At 43.0% G+C, this 25,219-nt stretch overlaps 1 protein-coding gene across 2 annotated transcripts in view; it reads left to right on the top strand.

Moving 5' to 3' along the window:
* The window catches only part of SPATA13 (spermatogenesis associated 13), a 117,349-nt gene that overhangs the window by 86,804 nt on the left and 5,326 nt on the right, over positions 1-25,219 (top strand). For both annotated transcript variants that reach the window (XM_084842892.1, XM_084842891.1), the window contains exons 5-10: positions 7,686-7,822; positions 8,143-8,322; positions 13,649-13,834; positions 16,084-16,263; positions 18,323-18,555; positions 24,361-24,490. In XM_084842892.1, coding sequence (XP_084699018.1) covers positions 7,686-7,822; positions 8,143-8,322; positions 13,649-13,834; positions 16,084-16,263; positions 18,323-18,555; positions 24,361-24,490 — 1,046 coding nt within the window. The remainder of the gene's footprint in view (positions 1-7,685; positions 7,823-8,142; positions 8,323-13,648; positions 13,835-16,083; positions 16,264-18,322; positions 18,556-24,360; positions 24,491-25,219) is intronic.

The following is a 25,219-nucleotide window of genomic DNA, read 5'->3' as shown; positions in this document are numbered from 1 at the left end:
CTCATAGAGAAGAGGTCTATCAACAGCCATGATAGTGAAATGGAATGTCCATGTTCAGCAGCCATATATTTCTAAATACCAGATTCTGGGAACCAGTAACATGGAGAGGGCTGTTGCCTTTGTGCCTTGCTTCCTGAGGGAATTTGACTGGCCGCTGCTAGAAACATGATCATGGGTGGACTCTCGGTCTGGGCCAGCAGGGCTCTTATGGCTGCTGATGCAGAAAGACAAGTGTTTTCCCCCCCACAACCAGGCAGCCACTTTCAAATGACAGTGAAATGCAGTTTTTTATAAGTGAGAAGTGTAGAGATTGCTGTGTAGTCTGGCTTCTCATTTTTCTATTTGAGCCAGAAGCATCCAGGAAGCCACATGATGTCTGTGGTTGTTTTGAAACCATTTGCATGCAGCAGGGGCCTCCAGGGTCTTCTGAGAGTCAGTAGTGTAAGGAGGGAAAGGGGGAACATCACATTTTAAAGGACAAGAATAACTAAGCTGCATTGTCTCTGAAAAGAAAGTGCTCTGCGTTTGGAAAACCGTAGCAATTTAGCACAGTGGTGTTGAATTTACTTTCTGCCTGGATGAGCAGAATCCTTCTTTGCTACCAGTTTTAAAAAGGTGATCCAAATGCAACAGTATACAAGGACAAAGTGTATATATTCTAAGGTGCTACCTTATGTGTCACATGAGCAGAGTAAAAGCACTGGAAAGTTAAACCCTGATCTTGTGTGTGAAATTGGTGTTGCTTTTCCTGGGAGAGGAAGTATTCCATACTAGGGAGCAGCTCTCTGGAAACATTTCAAGCTCTGATGTGATGACGTCTGGCAAGGCTTTACTCAACTATAGGAAAGCTGAAAGTTTAGCTGTGTGGATGTTACTGATTTCTCGCCCCACACCCAGCTTTTCATCCATACTTGCATTCTACCGATAAGTTTGGTGTGCTGTTGCTAAGGTATAAGTAAACAGGATACAGAAATAGTTCCTGTGCATATGGTGTGTACAGATGTAACGTTTTCAAAGTTGTGGAGGTAGTTTGATAGGGTTCTCCTTGTCTACAAGACAAACACACATCCCCTTTATCCTGCTGTAGTATTTGTTCAATTTGATTTTGTAGGCCTCTGGCACAGTTCAAGCTGTACCTGAGAAAATGCTGTTTTCACAAGAGTGAGCAAGGCTGATTTCACAGATGTGAAACAGCTCTTGCGGTTGCCTGTTGCAACTAAGCAATACTCTTTCCTCACCCACTCCATTCTACTCCCTAGAGCAGTTATGCAATTGATTTTGAAGATTTTAAGAAACTTTTCTTGCCATCTGGGTGGTGCCTGGGGAAAGGCCTTCTTAGTTGTGGCACCCCGCCTTGGGAATGCTCTCCTCGGGGGTGGTTGCCTGGTACCTGTTCTAATGTACTTTTGGCACCAGGAAAGACCTTTCTTATTTGCCCAGGCTTTTAAACTCCTGTGTTGCTTTTAGGTTGCTCTTAATTTTTTTTTACTCCAGTGTTATGTTTTGTGCTCCCATTCTATGCAATTACATTATAGGTTTTCCAATTTTGGGATTTTATTATGTATAATGTTAAATTTTTACTTATTATGTTAACCTCCTGGATTACATGTTATTGAAGAGCAGGGTACAAAATATTAAATTTTTAAAAATAAGCATACATGCATATAATGCTCTATAAAAAGTTTCTCCCAAGTAGTATAGTGCTCCAGCTCCCACAACAAACTCTCTGCCACTTTAAGATAATTTTCTTATTTATTAAAATGTATTTTTCACCGAACAGGATGTGTTCTCCTTCTCCAGCACTAGAGCCATCTCCTGGGTTTTTAATTATTTTTTAGGAAACAGATTTTCTTCCCTTGCTGCAAAAACATCCCCTCTGAAGCAAGGTTCCGTGTCTTCTTTATTACATTCGTCTGGTTGTCCAGTTACTGAAGCTGGATTGGGGCTAGAACCACTATAGCAGAGGTAGGCAAATTTCTGCCCTCCAGATAGTTTGGACTGCAACTCCCATAAGCCCCAGCTAGCATGGACAGTGGTCAGGACTTATGGGAGCCATAGTCCACAACATCCGGAGGGCAGAAGGGTCAATATCCAACAGGGCCACACTTAAGCAAGTGATGTAATCCTATCCTAAGTGACTTCTAGCACTATGCCAATAGTGTAAGCTGGTGCGATGGGTTTCCCTGTAAGTGCAGAGGTCCCATTGGATACTGCCCAGGATTGCTTACCCTTGCACTGCAGCTATAAGGGAGAAATCTCTCCTGCTGCTTCACAAAGATAATCAACTATTCACAGCCTAAGTAGATGCCGAAATTTCATAGTGGTGTTGTACATATCAGGGCCCAGCCTGTTCCAGGCTGTTGAGTTCTGAGATTCAGAATTCTGTGAGTTGGGGGTGGGGATAGGGTGAGAGGAAGGTGTGGTCCAAAACAAGCAAGGTTGAGTTCCAGATAAGACAGACCAGGATGTAAGGACTATGTAGGGGTTTAGTCAGACCTAGAGAGAAGGTAAAAACTCCAGAGAAGGCAGGTCAGGATCCAAGGGCCAGAGGCAGGAACATAGGTGAAGCCAAGATCTGAGACAGCAGTATTGGCATGAAAAGGCCAGAAGGAGGTGCAAGGTCATGTCAGGCAGTGGTCACTATCAGAAACAGCAGATAGTAAGTGCAGTCATCACACTCAAGACAAGTTGCTCAAACTGAGGAACAGTCTCTGAGGAGAGACCTTTATAAGCCTTGTTAAAAACAAACAAAGCTTTGGCCTGTGGGGTCAGCTGATAATGTTCAGTTAGGCTGGTACTTCAGTCTTGGTGGCATCCTTGATCCTCACAGAGCTTAATGTTGCCAAGAAACCAGGTTGGAGAAACACACGCAGACACTGCCTTACAGTCAGCTACAGTGAAAATTTGCAGGCTTACATTTTTATATTTAAAACTTACATTTTCAACTTACATTCTGGAATAATGCTGTAACTGCACAACCTGCACCAAGGAATGCATTTTTTTTTAACATATGGTGGGGAAAAGAATCAAGCTATTTGACAACAGAGCCTTTTCCTTTGGACTGGACTAAAAAACAGGGACATACCTGAAAGCACAGCAAAAGTAATTCTGAACAACAATAATAAATCTGTGCTGTAAGCATTTAAGGCATGAGCAAGCTGTGCATGCATTATGTGGATGAGCACTGTGTGTACAGTTGTGCGTGTGCGTGTGTGTGTGTCTGTTTGTAACTTCCTCCCTAAGGGTACCCCATGATGTCACTGAAGGCACTAAACTCACAGCTACTCTGAACAGGGAGTGAGCTGTCAGCTTTGAAGTAGACTCTGGCCTGAAATGCACAAACAGAAGCACAAACCGATGAATAAGCTGTTTCTGCATTTCCAGTAGCTTGCAGCCTCCCTGGTTCTCGGTGATGGGGTGTTGTTTTTTTTTGAAGGACCAAACCTTACCGATTAAAAACCAACCACTGCATTGTGTGTGGTATTCTTTGGGACAGCAGGATGGTAGCCAGAGGGGAAATGGCCCGGTTTTGGAGTCTGGAGAGCCTTCAGATAGGTATGTTTAAGTAGGAGATGAGCTCCATTTATTCTCTATGGCCTTTATGTTTTAAACTGTTATAATCATGGGGCTTGACTTAGCTAAAAAATAATGCTTGTACTAGCAAGTCTAGCAGTTAGACCAACACAAAAAAATTAAATGAGATGAAAACCAGTTTACTTGTTTGTTTTTTTAGCTTTGGCATTCCATTAGAGAGATAAGAATTGCCCATTCATATCTGTATATTTAGTCCTGGCAGTAAAAATAGAGAAATGTCTACAGAAAGCAAGAAACAGTCAGCTTACTTCCCAGAATCTCAGCTTACATATTGCATAGGAGGACTGAGCTGCTAATTAGTTATTTTTCAGTAGGTGCCTCTTTTATAATATTTGTGTACAAGTATTCACAATTGACCAATGGCTGTTAAAGACAGAAAAACAAAACAAAGTGGAGGATGAAATCTTCCAAATGCAATGTTAGGCTAGGAGTTATTTACAGATGGAGTGTATTTCCATCTGTAAATAACTCCATTTAATGAAAAATGTACATGTTTCCAGTATGTTGATATTATAAAAGTATGCCTTTTTATAAATTAATAAACTTGCATTTCTATTCGTAATCCTGTATTTCAGGAATGCTTCATCTGTTGTAGATTTTGATAGAGATTAATAGGATCTTGCATTCTATATAAAATGTGAATTTAAAGAATTGAGACCCAGGTGTTAAGAATGGACAGATTTACCCTTTTGAGGAATAAAATCCAAAAGGTAAATGTTTCATCAGGGTTTTGTTCAACTCTAAGTATTAGGTCTCATACGATGCAAAGCCTTGAAAAGGTCACAACTCGTAACAGCAAAAGAAGGTAGTGGATAGTTTGGGTGTGGGAGATGGGCACTTTTTGCTATACTATGTCATCATGAGCACCTAGTGGCCAACTTTCAGCACATCCAAAGTATAAGACAGTACCACCTAGTGTACAAAACAAAACACTCCTAGCTTTGGTGTGGTCTTGCCTCTAGAGTTTGGGAGCCAGTGACTGTGCAACTCTGGAGAGCTAGACAGGAATGCAGGCCTGATTGTGTGTACAGAGATACTCCTGTGCCTGAACTGAGTTTGCCTCTTACTCCAGCTGCCTGTGCCACTTGTCACACCTGCACTGCAGGTTGTCCACCCATGACCTAGCAGGTCAGATTGTACTTGGTCATTCTACAGCTGTATGCAGTAGAAGGCAAGTTTGCTTGTTATTGGGATTACCAAAATACCACGCTGTGTGAAAATGTAGCCAATCGTGATTGCTATGATCCCCAAAGTCGTAAGTTTATTACCATGCTCTGTCCCATGAAGGTAGAACATCCAGTTTTGATGTTACTTCTGCTCTCATTTTTATATGAAGAATGTCATCCATATCTGTCATGAAACATTTTATTTAACGGGATAATCTTGCCTTTATTTGGGCCTATATTTTGGCTTTTCCCTGCCCCTGAGCTGGATGTGCAACTTCCCAGCCTCTTTTTTATGCATTTCACCAGTATATAAAAAAAGCTTGCAATGGGACCAAACCATGTCTTTGAAAATTGCTGGTTTTATATGGTTTTATTCCTTGTTTTGCTTGTTTTTTGTTTTTTTAAACATACTATGTGATTTCTCCCATCCAACCCCCCATTAATCTTGGATGTTCCCTAAAGACTTGTCTACTTGATTAGCTTGGCTCAGTTTCCTCTACCTCACTCGCTGTTCTTGGTATATGCTAGTCTGCTAAACATATATCACACCACAATTTCTATGGTATGACTAACCACCAACCTTCCCAGTAGGAAGGGGACGGACCGTGGCTCAGTGGTAGAGCATATGCTTTGCATGCAGAAGGTCCCAGGTTCAATCCCTGGCATCTCCAGGTAGGACTAGTAGCCGCTGCCAGTCAGTGTCAACAATACAGGGCTAGATGGACCAGTGGTGTGACTCAGTATAAGGCAGCTTCCTATGTTCCTTTCTAGTGGTTACACCATTTATTTATTATATTTGTTTGACACCTATAAAATTTATCTGATACAAAATCAATTCAAAACAGAACAATAATACAATAAAAAAACCCAACAATCAATCTTAAAAATCCAACTACACAAGTAACAACACAATAACATGCAATACAAACTGCAGGAGCTAAAACCACCACCAGTGTCAACAAGATCTTTAAAGGCCTAGGAAACAGAAAAGTCTTAGCCTGGTGCCGAAAGGGTAGCAATGGGAGCACTAGGCAAGCTTCCCTAAGGAGCATTACACTGCCATGGGGCCACTGTCGAAAAGGCACTGACCAGGTTTGCATAATCACTACAGCCCGCTGTGGCTTATTTAAACCACAGTGGGTTGTGGTGTGTGCCAGCTGCCTTTTTGAATATTCAAGCCACGGTGGGCAGTCAGCATGGCTTGTCATGTCTTGTGAACCCAGTAAGGGTGGCTTATGTGATGGTTAAACAACCCTCGCATAACCCTAAAACAGCCCATGGGTTATGCGAGGGTTGTTTAGTACTCGTATAATCCATCCTCCCCGGTTTCACACGACACAGTAAGCCACAGTGACTACCCGCCATGGCTTGAATATTCAAAATAGCTGCTGGTATGTGCCACAGCCCATCATGGTGGGCTGCAGCAACCATGTGAACCAGCTCATTCTCTCATGGCCACCCTCCAAACTTCAGGTTGACAGGCACTCAGAGATGGGCACATATGGGAGGAGACATTACACTGGGCAACACTCCTCAGAACATCAGCATTGTTCCTACTGAAGCATATTCTTAGCTTCCCTATCGCAACATTATGGCTGCAGCCTCTTTGTGAGTATATTATCTTCCTGATGGGCAGAAGCTAATCCATTCCCATTGAGGATTAGTAGTTTTGAGATTTTATTAGTGGTTGTCTATGTATATAATGATGTGGCTACTTTTGATTTGGGATTATTTTATTTGCATTTGGTTTTTAAGTGGTTTTATTGTTTTTAGCATTCCGTGATATTTTAAATAATAGTTTTATTGTCATTCTAAACATTGTACATCACTTTGGGTATCTCTGGGGTAGAAAAATTATTAACAAGTTAATAAAAATAATAATTACTGTTCTGAAGGGTTTGGACTATAGATTACTAGGAGGTTAGTACAGAGACCCACTGAGAAGACGGTTTCATTTTTATGTGCCAGTGATAAAATGTGCATGATAGAAATGGGGTTGAGCCCAGTTTCAATGTCTGCCAGTGTAATACAAAAGTGGTATGAAAATTATACTGGGCCTAATTTCAGTTTTAGAGCCCATCTATACATTATGGAAAATTATGTAGTAGGTTGAGGTGGTAGAATTCTGGATTGTACTACTTCAGAGTGCAGGTAGGAGCAATTATGTTTCTCCACCCACCATTTCACATAACAGACTCACTACTAACACATTAGAGAGAATGTGGCTGTTCACACAACACACTAACCCACACTCAAGAGAGAGAAAGAAAAAGAGAAAGGGTTATGGTTCTTGTTAATGCTTTTTACATCAGAGAACATTCAAAAACATGCATTCCCACCCCCACCCTTCCTTGTGCAGTATGAAGTGGTACAGTTCAGAATTCTCCATGCTAATATACTAATAGTGAACTCATTCTCTGAGTGTGGATTCTTATGTAGCCAAAATGACACCATCCATGCACAAGAAGAAAATATCAGCAGGCTTGGGGGAACACCAAGATATGCAAAAGTACAAAAAATAGCAATTGGGTGGGATGGGGACCTAATTGGGGGAAAGGAACCCAAAATAGGACTGAGTATGCTCCGTGGGCATGGAATGCTGACTGACTGTTGGAAGGAAGATGGAATGGAGTATTCCGGAAGAAGGCATGACTGGCTGGAAGGCTGAACAGGAATGTTCCAGACTGCAACGTTTTGTTTCAGGCCCTGTTTGTTGTTCATATTATGTAGATTAGCTGTTACTGTAGGTTCAAATTTCTCCCTGTCCTAAGTCTTTCCTTCAGTGCGATTTTTTGCAGTTCACGTAAGTGGATATGAGAAGTGGGAAATCACAGATCCATGCCTTTTTCTAAGGAGGGTTTTTTAAATGTCACAGAAGAAGGTGTTGACTATACCCAATTACTCGATATTTCACATTCATGCCAGGTGCTGCAGATGGTGGTACTGAATCTTCTGTCTTAGTGGATGACAATGGTAGCGAGGAGGATTACAGTTATGAGGAACTCTGCCAAGCCAGCCCTAGGTACTTGCAGCCTGGAGGGGAGCAGCTAGCTATTAACGAGGTAATGAGACGATGACATTTGTGCATGAAAGTTTTCTGCTAACTTGAGGAAATTTAAGCTTCATGGAAGTACAATCAGATCTGTGGGTCCATAATCCATTCATGTTCTTTTATTGAGAATTTCCAAATTATTTAGTTTATTTATTGCCATTTTGAAAAGAAAGTATTTCTGCAGAGGATACCCAGAGAAGCTTAAGAAAATTGGCTCAGTATTGCTGTCACGGCACCTGCTGCTTACATCTGCACATCGCTACTTAACCTTTTTGTCTCTTTGGCCGTCCCAGCAGAATCTTTGCCCTTCACAGAATGTTTCTGTTTCAGTTGATAAGCGATGGGAGCATGGTCTATGCAGAGGCACTCTGGGATCACGTGACCATGGATGATCAGGAGTTAGCCTTCAAAGCTGGGGAAGTCATCCATGTCCTTGAAGCTTCCAACAAGGATTGGTGGTGGGGAAGAAATGAAGACAAGGAAGCCTGGTTTCCAGCTAGCTTTGTCAGGGTGAGTAAAGCACATTTTGTGCAACCTTGGATGGCTGGTACATTGCCCAAGTTTAGCTATACAGCTTCCTCTCCCAATGTAACTTCTAGATTCCAGTGATACGTTGTATTATTTTCACTTTTAATTTTTCTGGCTTTATGTAAACCCAACTGTTATATTCATCACTGTCCAGAATGTCTTGCTCCTTAACTTCCTTGTGTTTGTTCTTTCTATACAAAGCACATAGACATAATATAGCCTTCCCCAGCTTGATGCCCTCCAGATGTTCTGGATCATAACTCCAACCTTTCTTGAACATTGGCCATGCTAGCTGGGGCTGATGGATGTAGAAGTCCAAAACATCTGGAGAGCACCAGGCTGGGGAAGGCTGATATAGTGGTGCATGTAGGTAACCTTAGGCCCTGGACTTAATGGGCTTACTGGAGGCGGGGGGGGGGGAGCTTTAGATGGCCATGTGTATTACTCCACTTGGGAAGTACACAATTAACAATTATCTCCCCTCCCCACCCCCAGGGTCTTTCCATACTTTACAACTGCTTTTACCTTCCCGATATGTTAGAGAGAGAGAAAAAGATCCTGCTTGCCAACCCTGATTTTTAAAAAAGTGAGCATGTACAGTTTTGCATTTTAAACTCACTTAAATCATAGCACCATCGTGACTTTGGGAATAAAATGGACTCTGCATCTGTTCCTATGATGCTAAATTCATTTACTTTGGAATAAGCACCATTTTCTTGTAGAAATGGAAAATATATTTAAATATAATAAAATGAGCATTGGAACCATGTACATGCCTGGCCTGCTAACCCCCTGTTGATATGCTGCAGTGACTAGTGTCAATCCCAGTGGGTCTCTCAGCATGCCCATGCTGGCCCACATGCTGACAGTGGGCCTATTTGCCACTGGCCCCATCACCTTCCACTCTCTGGTCAGTCATTTGGGGCTCCGTGGACATCACCCCTGAGGTCCAACCCTACTTGCACCATTGGGCTGATATAATAAGACACCTCCAATGGACCAAGCAACCTCCAAGGGACCAAGAAGACTTGTTAACTGCAAGGCCCTCTTTTATATTTGGCTATTTTCTTCTTGTTGTTGTGTGCACCCACAACCAAGTTTTTTTTGTGGAGGAGAAGGAGAAGGAATCAACACAGGGAATCCAGAAAAAGATGGAAGAGGAAATCTCTTCTTTTTTTTTATGGACCCATTCCACAGACCTTGCAATAGAAGAGGAAATCTGCATATAAGCTTTCTTCCTCTGTCCTCCAAAGTGATAAAAGTATACAGAAACTCTTGTCACTATCTGATTCCCATGAGCTTTGGTATTTATTAATTATGTAGCATACACATGCAGTTAATTAAAAAAAAAACCATTCTGTGCTGTCATTTTTGTTTAAAAATAACTGCATGTCTGTTCTTGAACTATAATGTTAAAAACATGGCAGCTGACATTCCTGTCAAGGGACCAGGACATGAGTGCTCAATGGGACTGGGACATGAGTGCTTCTTCCACCCCTTCTTTTATCCTCACAACAACCCTATGTATTAGTTTAGGTGAGGGATGATGGCCCAAGGTCATGGATGGGTGGGATTTGAACCTAGGTCTCCTGAGCCAGGCTTGATACTCTGTCCACTGAATCATATTGGCCAACATGTACAGAAATAATGGTGGCTGCACTGGTAAGGGCAACAAATTGGGGCATGGAGCCTGAGGCCATTTGGTAGCCAGGCCAAAAGTTTCTACTTTTAAATTTTTTAATGGCAGCCCCTCATACACATTTAGGCACACAGTATTATTATTACTGAGCTTAGAGAAAGACTAATTTAAGGTAGCAACTAAACAGGCCTTGTTCTGAATAGCCTGCAAACTAAAAAAAAAAAGGCATTTGTCAATAATGTGCATTTGATTGTACAGGGAAGTTAGTTGACTTGTCCAGTATAACAGAGGAAGTCAATTTAGCTAGTCATTTAAAACTAAATCTTGTGAGTCCTTTGCTAACTCTACTCTTCCTCTAAATTTTGACATTTCTTTGTCTCTGTGGAATATTGTGTTAGATGGGACATTCATGAGATTAAGGCCGCCATCTTATGCACACACCCTGTGCATAATATGTATGGAATCAGGTTGCATCTGTGGCTTTAAGAGTATATGAGGCTGTGTCATACTTCTGTTTCTGTAAGAATAAAGGGAATAACCGGGAGGGGAACAAAGGCTATGAGTTAGTGGTTTCAGATTGGTATCGCCCTTCCTGAATGTGGTTTTAAAACCTTCATTTAACTGCCCAACTTTCCCTAATGGGGAACACTCATCAGTATCTTTGTATTAACAAGTGTGTCTACATTCTACAAAGCATTACACATTCACCTGCACTGTGCACCTGAGGACTACTTAGTACATTACACCATGGTTTCAGTGAGATAGAGACCCAAACCAATCTTTTCCCTTTCCTGAAGTCATATTTTGAAATGGACAACACAGTACTTTCTGTGCCAGCCGAATACCCAGGTACTCAGCATTCCGAATTGCTGATTCTTGGGGCTATTTTGTACTTGTGACATAAATAATGAATCCCTTTTAAAAGCCTGTTGTAAAGGCTAAGCAGTCAATGTAAAGGTTAAAGGACTATAGAAGACAGGGTGATATTAATTGGAGACCTCTCTTTAGATCACTTATTTGGTCTTACCCATTTCAAAGCTAGCTATCTCTTAATGCTCATTTTTAGATGGCAAATGACTAAAAATCACTGCTCGGCTCATTCACCTCTTATATTGGACAAAGTCCAAACCAATGCATTTGCTAAAAGGTGAGCACACTGAGCATAAAAGGGGCTTTAAGTGTCAGGTTTCCCCCAGTGCACATGCTAAGGCAATCTGACACCAGACACCCAAATCAGTGAGATTTCTTTATTGCAGGGAATCCCACAGCAAAAGCTTAATGGTTACACTCTTCAGAAATCGTATAGCTGATGGTCAGTAGCTATAGGCTCTATGTAATTCCAAGACAGTCCAAAGCTAAACACTACTACCAGGACTGAGATCCTCATCAACATTGTTTTCCCGTTGCCATCTCCACGGTTCTGAACACAAGGGAGGGGACTTGGGATCCCTGGCGTATCTAACCGAGGCAATCCATACACGGGTTTCCAACCCTGGACAAGGACTGGGAATGATTCCTGGAATGACCCCATCAGGCAATCAAAGGATAAATTCTTGAGAGGCCTAAACCAAACCACACCTGTGGAGCATCCAACTTTGAATCTTTTGTTGATAACTCCAGGCTACATGGTCAAGGTTTATCAAGATCAAGAGAAGGGTAAACCCAGACTCGCAAGGAGTTCCGTGCCATCGCTTTCGCATTGGTAACTCCACACTGCATGTGTCCAGGAAGAGGAAAGTCCAAAAGTCGTAGATCAAGCCCAGCCTGCCAGTACGCTGAGCTGACAACAAACAAAGACACACAGTCCACAGCAAACGAGAGTGGAAATCTATGAAAAGCCTCACAGTACTTTTCATGGCAAGTCTTTAGCAATCCAAAGTTCCAATTAAGGGAGATTCCATGTGCAGAGTGCCTCCAAAAGCCCAGACGATGATGGATCCAAACAGAGAAGGCTTTGGACAATGAAGACAAGATGTTCCTAGCAAAGGCTCTTCGTCTTTGCATCAGCTTAAAAGAGAAGGTGTGACTCTTAAGACACCCCCTTTGGACCCTTGACAGACAAGGGCCTTTAGCCTTTCAACTCAGCCCTCCGGCAGTGATGCTTCAACCTGGGCGACCCTTCTGCAAACCCCATCCCACCCCTCTCAAGTTCTCACAGACAGCTTCCAACCTCCCTGCCTGCCAAGGCCAGACCAGCAGGAAGACAGGGAGTTGGGTGACTCCCCCTGGCTCTGCTCTGAGAACACTGACAGAGATAAGCTCACACAAATTCTGACATTCCAGAGGTTGAACATGCCCAAGCCCTTCCAGGCTACTTCTGATCAAATCCTGGCTATAATCTACAAGGCCCTGACATTAAGAATGGTCAGCTATATTTTCACTTAGGGCTTATTCACATGGGGTCTATGCAATAAGGTTCTTTCAGAGAGTCCTGTTATGAGGTGTTTATGCTGGAATTACACAAAGTTGAACGCAGCCGGGCTTGTAAACAACCAATTGCCTATTTAGTCTCCTGTGATGAATAAGAATCTCTTCCAGGTGACCAGGGAGGAAGATTTTCAAAAGTTGCCTTTTGTTTTCATTTAGGACTCACATTACGTAGGCATTCATGGGCAGCAGTCTAATCAGTTTTGTGGACTTAATTCCAAGACTGAATAAATCCCAATTAATTTAAGTGGGGCTTCAGTTCCAGTAATCACAGGGAACATAGGAGGCTGCCTTATATCAAGTTAGGTTATGTGTCCATCTTAGCCCAGTACACAGTGCTGCAGCTACGTAATTTTAGTTGTTGTTGTTCAGTCGTTCAGTCATGTCCGACTCTTCGTGACCCCATGGACCATAGCACGCCAGGCCTTCCTGTCCTGCGCTCTCTCCCGGAGTGTGCTCAAGTTCATATTCATTGCATCGGTGATGCTATCTAGCCATCTCATCCTCTGCCGTCCCCTTCTCCTACGTAATTTTAGACCCCGCACTTAATGGCCATGGCCCCCTTTAGGTGGCCATGCGTATTACCTCAGGTGTTGAAGCACACAACTAACATTTCTCTTCCCACTCCCACCACCATTCCATGGTTTATAACTGCTTCTACATTCCTGGTGTGTTAGAACAACAACAAAATGGTTTTCCAGCCATGATTTAAAAAGAATTACTCTGGGCACATGCAGTTTTGCACTTTAAACTAACTTAAATCAGAGCACCATTGTGACTACTGGAATAAAACAGAGTTTTCTTCTCCTTGCCCAGTGTTCTCATTACCTGCCACTGTCTAGGTGGTCATTCCCCCGCTCCCCCCCCCGCTCAGGACCCTGAATTTTGGCCTCAAATTCCAGCCACAGCTGCACTACTGATCATCTGCTCTGACTGGCAGTAGCTCTCTAAGGTCTCAGAAAGAGGTCTTTCCCATCATCTGCTCCCTGATCCTTTCTTAACTGGAGATGCCGGGGAGTGAATCTGGGACCTTCTGTATGCAACGAGAGCATAGGCTGCGTCTCTGGCCCAACTCAACCATGTGGGTCTTGTCGTCATAGTATGTGGTATAGACTCTAATGTATATTTTAAAAATTTATTTAAATACCTTGCTCTTTAGTTGCTAACTTGGTGTTTCTAGTGCTCTCTGCACTGCAGATGTGCTTCTTCAACTCAGTTGTCCCCCCCCCCTTACGATTCCAGCTTCGGGTCAATCAAGAAGAACTTGGAGAAAACTGTCGTAGCCTCCAAGATGAAGAACCAAACGCAGACCCTGAAAAGCACCGCCAAAAAATGGCAGAAAACAAGGATCAGATGAGAACAAATGTTATTCAGGAAATAATGAATACAGAGCGTATCTATATCAAACACCTCAAGGACATCTGTGAGGTAAGCTATAAAGTGCCGGAGAAGAGTAAAGGAGAAAAATATCTGCCTTATGAAAGGCAGTCTTGGGCTGAGGAGCCCATGGGCTTTATGTGGGCCATAGCTGACTTTCATCTGGCCTGTAATGTCACCCTACTCTTCAGGTGCTGTGGGCACGCTCCTGCCTGTCAGGACCACCCCTTCCTCTTCCAGTGTGTGTGTGTTAGAGAGAAGTGCAGAGTGCCATCACTGCACAGTGAAGCAGAGGGGAAATGGCAATAAAGCAAGCACTGAGCAGTGTGTGTGTGTGTGTGTGTGTGTGTAAATGAGAGATCAGTTAGAGAACTAGGGGAAGTAGGAAAAAAGGCAAAACAGACAGATGACGATTTAAATTTATGCATCGCTTCTAGGGATGTACGAAAGGCACTTTTGCGGATTATATTTAGGTGTTCCGTCCCTCCCCCCGGAATCCTCGCCGGGGGGGGAGGTGCTCCGTTCCTCCCCCCCCGGAATCCTGGCTGGCCGGCTGTGCTCAGCAGGGATTCTGAGGAGCCGCCGGCCGGCTCCGCCAGCAGCCGGACATCCAGCCACTGGCTAGCAGGGACGCAAATGGTGACGGCCGTAGCCGCCGTCGTTTGTGTCCCTGCAGTCAGCCGTGATAGGCTACGTAAATGTTTACGTAGCCTATCACGGCTGACTTAAAAAAACAACAACAACGCGCGTACGCAAATGGTGGCAGCCATGGCCGCCGCCATTTGCGTTCCTTATTTTGGCACGTTCCTTATTTTTAAATATTTCCTTATTTTTGGCACGTTCCTTATTTAATAAGGTATTTTTGCGTTCCTTATTTTGGCACGTCTTAGTCTACGTAAACATTTACGTAGACTAAGACGGCGAAAATAAGGGGAACGCAAATAGCGTAGCGGACGTAGACTAAACATTTACGTAGACTAAGACGTGCCAAAATAAGGAACGCAAATGGTGGCGGCCATTTGTGTACGCGCGTTGTTGTTTTTGTTTTTTTAAGTCAGACGTGATAGGCTATGTAAACATTTACGTAGCCTATCACGTTTTTTTTTTAAAACCTAGCTGTGATAGGCTACGTAAATCTTTACGTAGCCTATCACGTTTTTTGTTTGTTTTTAAACTGGAAATGGCGGCGGCAGCCAGTCGGAAGACTGGCCGCCACCGCCGCCAGAGCTGCCGCTGCCAGGAAGATCCGCCCAAGGTACGTCTTGTCCCGGGGGGGGGCAGGGGGGCAGGCCGTTCCGCCACCAATTTTGGGGGGCTGAATGCGCTGTCATTCGGCCTCCCTGAGATCCGTGGTGGAATTTTCGTACATCCCTAATCGCTTCCCACCACAAAAAGCAATCTCAAAGTGACTTACACACACAAATACTGAAATCCATAATTAATATAACAGAAAAAATGAGAGGTCAGATGAAAGATCAGACTGAGAAAGGAAGTGGAATAGAGTGAAAGTGGGAGGTCAGGGAGTCAAAATGGGCAGACAGGCAGAGAGATCTGGAGGAACCAATAATTCACCATCATGGATCTAACCATTTGTTGTCTTTAGCCTTTGGCATTTCACTAGTAACAAATCTTTTCCACTTAAAATTTGCATGGTAAAATCCTATTGTGGTTGCCGCACAACCATGAGTTTTACTTAATTAGCCATGGCTCTGACTTAATTAGCTTTGGCTCTGCCCATTGTTGACTCCAGTCCCAATTAACTTTTCCCCATGGTCACTGGCCCTTCACAGAAAAAATGTTCCTCATCTTAAGAATACAAGTGATCAGACAGAAAAATGGGGGAAGGGAAGGCACATATGGCTCATAGCACAGCTGTATTTCCCTGTCAAGAAGACCAAGCCACGAGTCCAACCACCATAGTCCTTCACTGGGTTTCCTTGCCTGGGAAATGTAGTGCAGCACTTTGGGAGCCAGCTGCAGTTTTCTGTTTGGTTGTTCTCCTGGAGCAATTGTTACTTACTCAAGGTGAGTGGCAAAACAGTTGCTGCTGTTATAGGATTTCTATATGAGCTGGTATTCTGGGCTCCATGAACTAGAATTCAGAACATGCAACTTGAGTTTTGGACATGTAACATTATTACTTCTCCTGAACAAGGGTTTGCAAAGGAGAAGTGAGGAAGTCTTGAGACTGCGCTTTTTAGTGTTGGCAAGCAAAATAGATTGTTATTCAATGCAACACTTACTTTCAATCTCTTTAACTGCTTTCACAAATATTAAGAGTCCTGCTGTGTCATTTCTAGGGGTACATTCGGCAGTGTCGTAAACATACAGGAATGTTCACTGCAGCCCAACTGAACACCATATTTGGAAATATTGAAGACATATACAAATTCCAAAGAAAGTTCTTGAAAGATCTAGAGAAGCAGTACAACAAAGAAGAGCCCCACTTAAGTGAAATAGGGTCCTGCTTTCTTCAGCATGTAAGTGCGTTAATTCTACTGTGTTAATTTGATTAACAGATGTTATGCTTGAAAGGTAGTCTTCTTGGAGCCAGGACAGACACAGTGTGATGACAGTGCAGACTTAAATGCCAGTACGATCATTTAAGGAATCTCACCAGTCCTACAGTAGCTACATCTAAGCAGGTTTTGATTCTTTCATAAATATAGTCATAGGTACCAGCATCACTTAATAGCTCTTTGTACAATGGCTAGAATAAGTCCATACATAAGTCCGAAAGCATAGTTGATTTTTTGGTTCATATGTAAGACCTTTTCAAGGGAAGGGGCTGTAGTTGACAAATGGAAGGAAACACCAGTATTGATTGTTCTGCAGAGGCTTCCAGCTTCCTATCACCTCAAATAAACAATACAGAAATAGGTTACATTTCTCAGGCCCTTTGGGGGTTCTGTCATCCCAGATACTTGATTGCAGGGGAAATGCATTGTGTAAAACAGTGATATGCAGAAGCACTCAGCAGTTATTTCTGTAAATGCAGCACCACTTCTTGGAGTGGCCATGACTTGCAGAAATTACTACTGAATCTGCCCCAAATGGCCATGCAAATGGGCCCCATCTTTGTTCCTGAATTCACTGAGAAATCTTTGTGACAGCTCGTGTATCAAAAGAGTTTTGTTGCTATTTTAATACATATGTTTGGAATTTTTCTGTTACAAGTACCGAGGTACATTCCTCAAATCGTATACTGTGTATGTATCTTGCACCCTGCATGCCTTGCAGACTGATGAGCACATGGTTTGTGTATTAATTTGCATAGATCCTTAAGAAACAATTAGTTTTACCAAAGGGAACTTTACATGAGAGGTGGAAGGGCAGTGCATCAAGTCCCATCTCCGAAGTATCTTTCCAAGTCCAGTTGTGGCTCATGCCTCTGTCCTCTCCACTATGTGAAGTGGCTGTGGGACCCTTGAAAGATACAGAAAGTTCTGTAGGTGTACACAATTCCAAACCTCGGAGCTCACACACTCCACTAGTTTCCCCCTCAAAAGTATCTTCTGGCTGGGGAAGACAGAGGAATGAACTGGCCCTGTTCACACGTAACAGCAACCCATTGGCTTGCATCATGCTCACCTCTTCCCCTTTTACCTTGCAAATCATGACTGGGTCCTTGGTAGGTTGTGGAGTGTGACATGTGAACCCAGACTGCTGGGTTGTTTAGGGGCAAAACAACCCAGCGGTTAACTGAACAACAAACCATGGATTGACCACTGGGTCACACTCCACACCATATGAAGGACCCAATCATGGGCTTGTCCTGCTCATGCAGGACAACCCATCTGTTTTTAAACTGATGGGTTGTCGTTGGTTGCAAACCAGGTCACTGAAACAGAAGGGCATTATGTGGGAGAAACTTGTCCACTTCTGTAACTGTATAGTTAGAGAGCTGCTGTGTGGGGTGTGAAACATGGCTCCTAGTACTGCCCGCTCCCACTCTTGATTTTTATTTAAAGGGTCATGGAGGATAGATCTGTCAATGGCTATTTAAGTAGAACCTCATGTACCTCTGGATATTAGTAGCTGGGAGTCAACTAGTAGCTGAGGGCGTCCGTCTTGGAGGTATCTGGTTGGTGACTGTGGAAAAACACAGTGTTGGACTAGATGGACCTCCGATGTGATCCAATAGGACTCTTCTTATGTCCTTCTCTCCTTCATGCACCCCTCTGTCTCCATCTTCTTTCCTGCTTGCATTTCAGCGTGGGAGGTGAGAGATAATCTCTCCTTCATGCTCCCTTCATTTCATCACTTCTTTTCTTTCTGTAACATTTTCAGACGGAAAAGAGGGTAAGGAGAGTGAGGGGTGCATATGTGATGGGGGACAGGATTCTCCTCACATGCCCTTCTGTACCTTTGTCTCTCTTCAGTATCTCTGAGAAGTTTCAAGAAGTGTAGAAGGGATAGAGGAAAAAAGGGATGGCTGCGTGGGACCAGAAAGCACCCTTTCTAATCCCTTCCTCGACACATTTAAAATAACAATCACATTTAGATATGTTAACCAAACATTTGCTGCTTTTCTTTTAGCAAGAAGGCTTTGCTATCTACTCTGAGTATTGTAATAATCATCCCTGTGCCTGCATTGAGCTTTCCAACCTAATGAAACAGGGAAAGTACCGCCACTTCTTCGAGGCTTGTCGCCTCCTTCAACAAATGATAGACATTGCCATTGATGGTTTTCTTCTCACACCCGTTCAGAAAATCTGTAAATACCCCCTGCAGCTTGCAGAGTTACTCAAGTACACTACTCAGGATCACAGGTAAGACAATCTGTCTGTCTGTCTGTCTGTCTGTCTGTCTGTCTGTCTGTCTATCACATGGGGACATTCCCAGTTTACCCACAAGAACTACCACCTTGTTTCCACAAGCAGTAACTCAGATTTGTATGTCCTCTCCATACATGAACCGTCAATGAGAGTGGAAGCAGCAGCAATATTGCTTCTAAACTGTCTTGATGAGTGCACAAAACAGCGGTTTAATAGTGTTGAAGGGTAATGTTGGCGTTTTTGTTGGCAGCATTCACTTGGTCAATCACCATGCTGGCTGGGGATTATGGAAGTTGTAGGCCAACACATCTGGAGGGTGCCAGATTAGGGAAGACTGATCAGCAAAGTGTCCTTACACAACAATCCACAAATCACTTAAATTTTTCTTAGCCCACATGAAGTCAATGGGATTAACTAGTTTAAGTGCAAGTACTCTGCTCTTAACACATAAAGTGAAGACTGTATTGATTACACAATATGTCTGGTACATGTTCTGCTGGTGTGAATGGAATGAAGTACATTCAGAATATTTGACTAGTAGAATAAAGAGGAACACTGTTTACAGCAGCCTTCTCCATACTAGTGCCCTGCAGATGTGTTGGACTATAACTCATTTTCCCCAGCCAGCAGCTGGCTGAGGATGATGGGAGTCGCAGATAGAACTACATGGGGGATTGACATACATCTAGTCAGTTGTGGCACTCTGTTCCATATTTATTCATAGCCATTATCTGCTTGCATGTGGGGTTTGTTTGTCACTCTCCTGTGCAGGATGTTTGTTTGTTTTTTGTTTTAACCTTTTCACAATAATTGTATTGCTATTGAATTGTGTAAGGAGGACAGCTTAATCATGGAAGACACCCCCCCACCCCAACAGTAGGGTAATCATGCACAAATAAAGGAAATCCTGTGTGGTTTAGTGGTTAGAGCAGCTTTCCCCAATCTGATGCCCTCCATATGGTTTGTGTTTTAACTCCTGTCAGCCTCAGCCAGCGTGGTCAATGGCCAGGAATGCTGGGAGTTGTAGTCGCAAACATCTGGAGGGCACCAGGTTGGAGAAGGCTGGGTTAGAGTGTTTGACTGAGAACAAGGGGGTGTTTCCACCAGCGATTTACTCCGAGCCAGCTGCGTGTTGAGGTCATTAGGGCTACATGACATCATGGCAATCCAGCAGCCACCCCAGAGCTTATCAGGGAAAAACTGGATTTCCTGAGACTGCTTAACGTCCGATTCTTTTCCTTAATTCTGGTTCTCCATGGTATAGTTGTTGTATGCCCCAACCCCTGCATTTAGCTCAGGTATGCTAGCCCTGCCCAGGGGTGTGCTTTTCACCGTGACCCCCATCAAGGGGTGTTTCCTCCCATTGTGCTGAATGAGGCTTGCCCTCTTAAGGACCACAGAAATAACAGAGAAGCCCCTCAATTGACATGGCACATATCAAAGCCCAATTCCTTCACAGCATCCTTATAGAGATCCTGTGCGTTAAAATGGGGGCTGGTTTTGGTCTCTTTCCCACAAGAAACCCATTAGTGTCTCCTCAGAAGTAACTCCCATTGCGGTCAATGAGGTCATGTAGGTTAAAATGGGGGCTGCTTTCCCTCTTTGTGTTCTCCCCCCTTTTCCCAGCACAAGCATATGTGTGTCTACTCGAAAGTAACTCCCACTGTAGTCAATGAGGCTTGCTCCTGAAATTCAGGTGCATCTAGACTTTCAGGGGAAAGGAGAAAGGGGGTGAGGGGGGGGGGAAGCCTCATTTACTGGTTGAGCAGCCCCTGCCAGTCTGATGACATAACCTCCAACCCCCACCCCCACCAGGAAGTATGTTCTGTGAAGCGATTTTACTGGTGCAGAGAATCTGCTCGTAGAACCCTGCTCACAGCAAAGCTGATTCCTTTTAAAAAAATCCAGAACTACTCCATTAGCTTCTCCTTCCGTTGTCATAGAAACACAGCCTAAGAAAGTCTAGTCAGCCACAAAGTTTCCTAGATGGCCTCTTACCCTAATCTGCCTCATGGGTTTTTTGTGAGGAGGGATTGTAGCTCAGTGATAGAGCACATGTTTTGCATGCAGAAGGTCCTGGGTTCAATTCCTGCTATCTCTTAGCGCTAATTACCTGATCCTTTTAACTGGAAAGACTTTTCTGCCTGAGACCCTGAAGAGCCACTATTAGTTAGAGTAGACACTACTGGACTAGATGGATAAATACTCTGATGTAGTATATATCAGCTTCCGAGAGGGAGGGAGGGAGAGAGAGAGAGAGAGAGATGCAATTTGTGCACTGTCTGGAGATAATCGTCTGTGTCCATGGGCAATGATTGTGAAGTTCACAATTGAAGTTCACAATCTTTCCATCCCTGAACATTTATGTAGTGCTGCAAATGGAAACATATATTTACATGTTATATGTAAACCATTTAGATATTTGATTATAGTAAGTAGTGTATAAGTATTATTGAATAAATGAATAAAGTGGAGGGTACATTTGCTAGGTGGTACAGTCCTCTCACATGACTTTATCACCCCAGAAGGAACATAGGTGATTGTGTGTTTGAAAGTTTCCCCGTGTGAAAATCTTTCTGCACATGGAAAGCTAACATGCCAACAGGAACGGCTTCTAGCATGTTCAAACAAGAATCCCTCTGTGCATTCAGACATCTTGTTTGAATCAGTTCTTACGATGCACATTACATTTGCCCCCAATAGATGTTGATGTGTGGTGAATAACAAGGGGATTGTCAAGAAAACCTGCTCTAAATCTAAAGCAAGCTTCAACAATTACTCCACACAGTCAAAGTAATCTGTGATCAAGGGGACAAGCGCTAATTCATGTTGTGAAAGCATTCAGACACTGAACCAATTAAGCATGTGAATCCTTAAAGTTTTGGTTAATGTGCAACCAATCCAGGAAGTTACACTGCTGATGCCACAATCTCTTTCAGCGCAATAATCCCCTTCAGTAGTTCTGCTTTCCTACCCCAACCCCCAGCACTGCTCACGATTCAACTGAGCAGGACTCTTGTGGGTAGGGGAGCTGCTTTGTTGTCTGTTTCCTTCCTCTCCAACTTTCTTCTTTGGTATTTATCCAGTGCTGTCTCAGAAATCTCAATGAAAAGAACTGTCTTAGCTTTGTGCAGAAAGGGCCAGAGCTCTCCTTTCATTGGACCTGTTTAGTTGTACTCTCTGCATACACTAAAGGACTGCTGTTTGAGCAATTGTCGCTGCTTGACATGAGGATCCCAGATTAGCAACAGCAGAAATAGATTCCTCTACCACGCTTTCTCACCTCCCACATGTCTGTGGATGTAGGTGTGTGTTTTAATGAAATCATAACACTTAGTTCTTTCCTGTGCTCTACAATTTCTCATTGAATTTCTAAAATAGCAAAACTCTAGTGGGAAAATGGACATTTGAAGAGAATAGATAGGACATGGTGAACTTTTCTTCTGTTTAAACATATTCAGATGTGATAATTTAAAGTAGTTTGGACAATTATTCAGACCTGTGGGAAGTGGATCTTGTTCACGAAAACCTAGTTTGGAATATTGATACTCGTTCCATGATATCAACTACTGTTGTTGTTGTTGTTGTTGTGCTTGTTATGCTTTGGAGATTCACTTCAAACCTGTTTTTAAAATTGTATCTTTAGTGTCAAGTGTGCTGCAAATTTCAGACAACCTGCAAAATTCCAACAAGATATGACAGGCAGGCCTGCTGTATGAATATAAAACTAGAGAATGAAAATCTGCAATAGATGACATGCTAAAAGAAAGGAATTCTAGCCTATCAAATAAAAACAAAAACAGACTTCTGTTTCACTTAAAATTGTATTTAGATGTTAACAAGTCGTAGCATTGATGGTCTGTACGATTTCCTAGCTTTATTGTGAAGTAAATCTAAGAGTTTTATTTGGCATTTTTAATATACCAGTTTTGTTTGGCATAAGAGCATTCCTCATATATAGGGCGAGTTTGCATGTCACACTAAGCCACCCTGAGAATAAGCCACCATGAGTTGTTTGTTTGTTTGCTAACGCGACAGACAATTAGGTGCTCTGGCTAATGTGGTTTGTTTCCCGCGCTCAGTCCTCCCACTAGCTTCAGCCATGTAATCCAGGTGCCTTTGTGACAGAACTTCTTGTTTCCTCATTCCGTACGTCAGCACCCTTTCTGCAATTGGTCCATTGGGGCTGATGGCTACCAAGGGAAATCTCCCACCCCATCAGATCACCAAAAAGAATTAATTTTCTGAGCCCTTATGAACATGGAAATGCACTTGCAAACTTTTTAAAAAAATTCGGGAGTCTTGCGCAAGAGTGCCTATCTGCTATTTAGCCCAGCATACTGATATCTCCCTCTTGTTAATGACCTTGTCAATTTCATCCTCCACTTTGGCACTTGCCTTGCTAGAGAACACCTTTTGTTAAAAAAGGTTGCTTCAGGTACTACCAATTACACCAACCCAAAAAACTCCTTCTCCTGTAGCTGCCAGCCACTTTCAGCTCCTCCACACTTCAACCACCCTCCACTGGTCTCCAGTGTTGGAAACCCTAGAAACCATGGGTTTCAGGGTGGTTTGTAAACCACCCCAGCTACTTCATGAGGGTAATTATGCTAATTTGGTGGTTTGTGACTGGCATGCATGGGGAGGGAAAATAAGCCACAGCGGCTTATTTTCCCTCTCTGGTTGTGTGAACCAGGTCAGTGTCTTTTGTAAGCTGTCATTAAAAAAGTAGAGTTAAGACTGAGTTCCTTTCTAGGGAATAATTTCTAGGAACTTTCTAGGGAATAATTCCCATTGAACACAATGGGACTTAGTTCTGAGTAGGCATGTATAAGATTGCACTGGAGATGAAATTTAATTAGTTCCTTGTGTCTCTTGACTCTCGGGAATGAACATCTGTACCCTTAAATATTACTGTAATTCCTGAACATAATCTAAGGATGCTTCTAGACTGCTTCTAGCACTACCAAAGACATTGTGCAACTATTCCATCTTTCCCCTTTGAACGGATTTGTTGCAGGAAGAAAAAGAAGCGGTGGGAAAATATGGGAGGGTTACAAATGGAAGATAATGATGTGTGGACCCCGCCCATAAAATTCCATGTTTGAGGCAGGGCAATTGCTCAACGAAAGCCTCATTTGGGACGGAAATGCCCCAAACAGAATCTTCATTTAACAGAAAAGTTGTCAGACAAGTTTCTTATGTGCCCACAATCTCTAAATCATCCAGACCTAGGGTAATCATTGTATTATTAACTCAAAATAGTATTGTACAGTCAAGACCTGTGTTGATTGTGATTCCAAAGGTTAACAGATGGTTTTATGGGCACAGCAAACATAACATTCCTAGCCCATTTACCCCATGGCTAAGAGAATGGGATTGGGCTACAGGTCTGTATGCTCCCTTCCCCCAGCTCTCCATATGAAAGGCTTATGCAACACCAATCTTATCCATGGTTAATGCTAACTAGGATTCACTTAATCAGGTGAAACCAGCTTCACATCCTAATTTAAAATCCTGGTTATCATCCAACTTTGATTCGTGTAACTATGGTTAAGACAGTGCTGGCACTTAATTGTGGGTGGGGGAAGTACAAAATAAAATGATGCTATAAATCTATGTGCATTAACTCTCACTATATCATGAAATGAGAACCTCCTTGATGAATCATACCAAAGTCTGTCTAGCCTAGCATTGTGTTTCCAACAGTGGCTAGCCGCACGTCTGTGGGCAAGCTGAGTATGAAGTGATAAAATGGTCAACTGAAATGACTGACCTGTGCTTGCCTTCATTTTGCAGTGACTATAACAATATAAAGGCAGCATATGAAGCCATGAAGAATGTCGCCTGCCTGATCAATGAACGCAAACGAAGGCTAGAAAGTATAGACAAAATTGCCCGCTGGCAAGTGTCCATTGTCAGCTGGGAGGTAAGGATGCACTTCCAGGAAGTGGTAAAGCTTAAAGACACAGAATATTTAGCAGCCAGTTCCTATTGTGTGTCAATATTTGTACTGCATGTGATTCGAGAAAGTCGTCGTCAATTTCCATCTTGTTGATTCATTTTGGAGAGATTTATTTATTTACAGCACTTACATTTTTAACATTTGTTCACAAAGAGGTTTATGGCATAAAACACAAGTAATACCAACAGAACCCTCACTGTCAAAAGCCCAATGGCAGATAAATGTTTTTTTTCCTATCTAATAAAGGAGGCAAGTGACAGGGCCAAGCCAGTCTCCAGTGGGGAGGACAATTAAAAATACTGAGGCAATTACTGAAAAGACTGCTCCATAATGTATGTGTCAATTATTTTTACAGTTATTTTCTTAGCAACAGAGTGATCACCTAATCATATATTTGAAATTGAGAAGAAGGGGAAAAGACTGTAGCCCCGTTCAGTTGTTCTCCCACACACGCACACAAAATTATCAACGCACAAGGGAGAGGGGGACAAGCCTGTTGGCCCCTCTGCCTCCCATGTGTCCCCGTTCCTGCAGTCCCCATATGTTGGGGGCTGGACCTCTGCAGTAAGGAGCCTTTTCTACTTAGGTAGGCTTTCCATGTGATTTAAAAGCGTGTGGGGACTGCAGAAACAGAGACATGAGGGAAGCAGAGGAGCCAACAGGCTTGTCCCTGCTCCCTTGTGCAATGATAAT

Source organism: Heloderma suspectum, chromosome 3 (genome assembly GCF_057233095.1).
Source record: "Heloderma suspectum isolate Gila_16-S chromosome 3, 16-S_ref, whole genome shotgun sequence".
NCBI lineage: Eukaryota > Metazoa > Chordata > Lepidosauria > Squamata > Helodermatidae > Heloderma > Heloderma suspectum.
The sequence above is the reverse complement of the archived record's forward strand: the minus strand, read 5'-3'. Positions and strand labels throughout refer to the sequence as shown.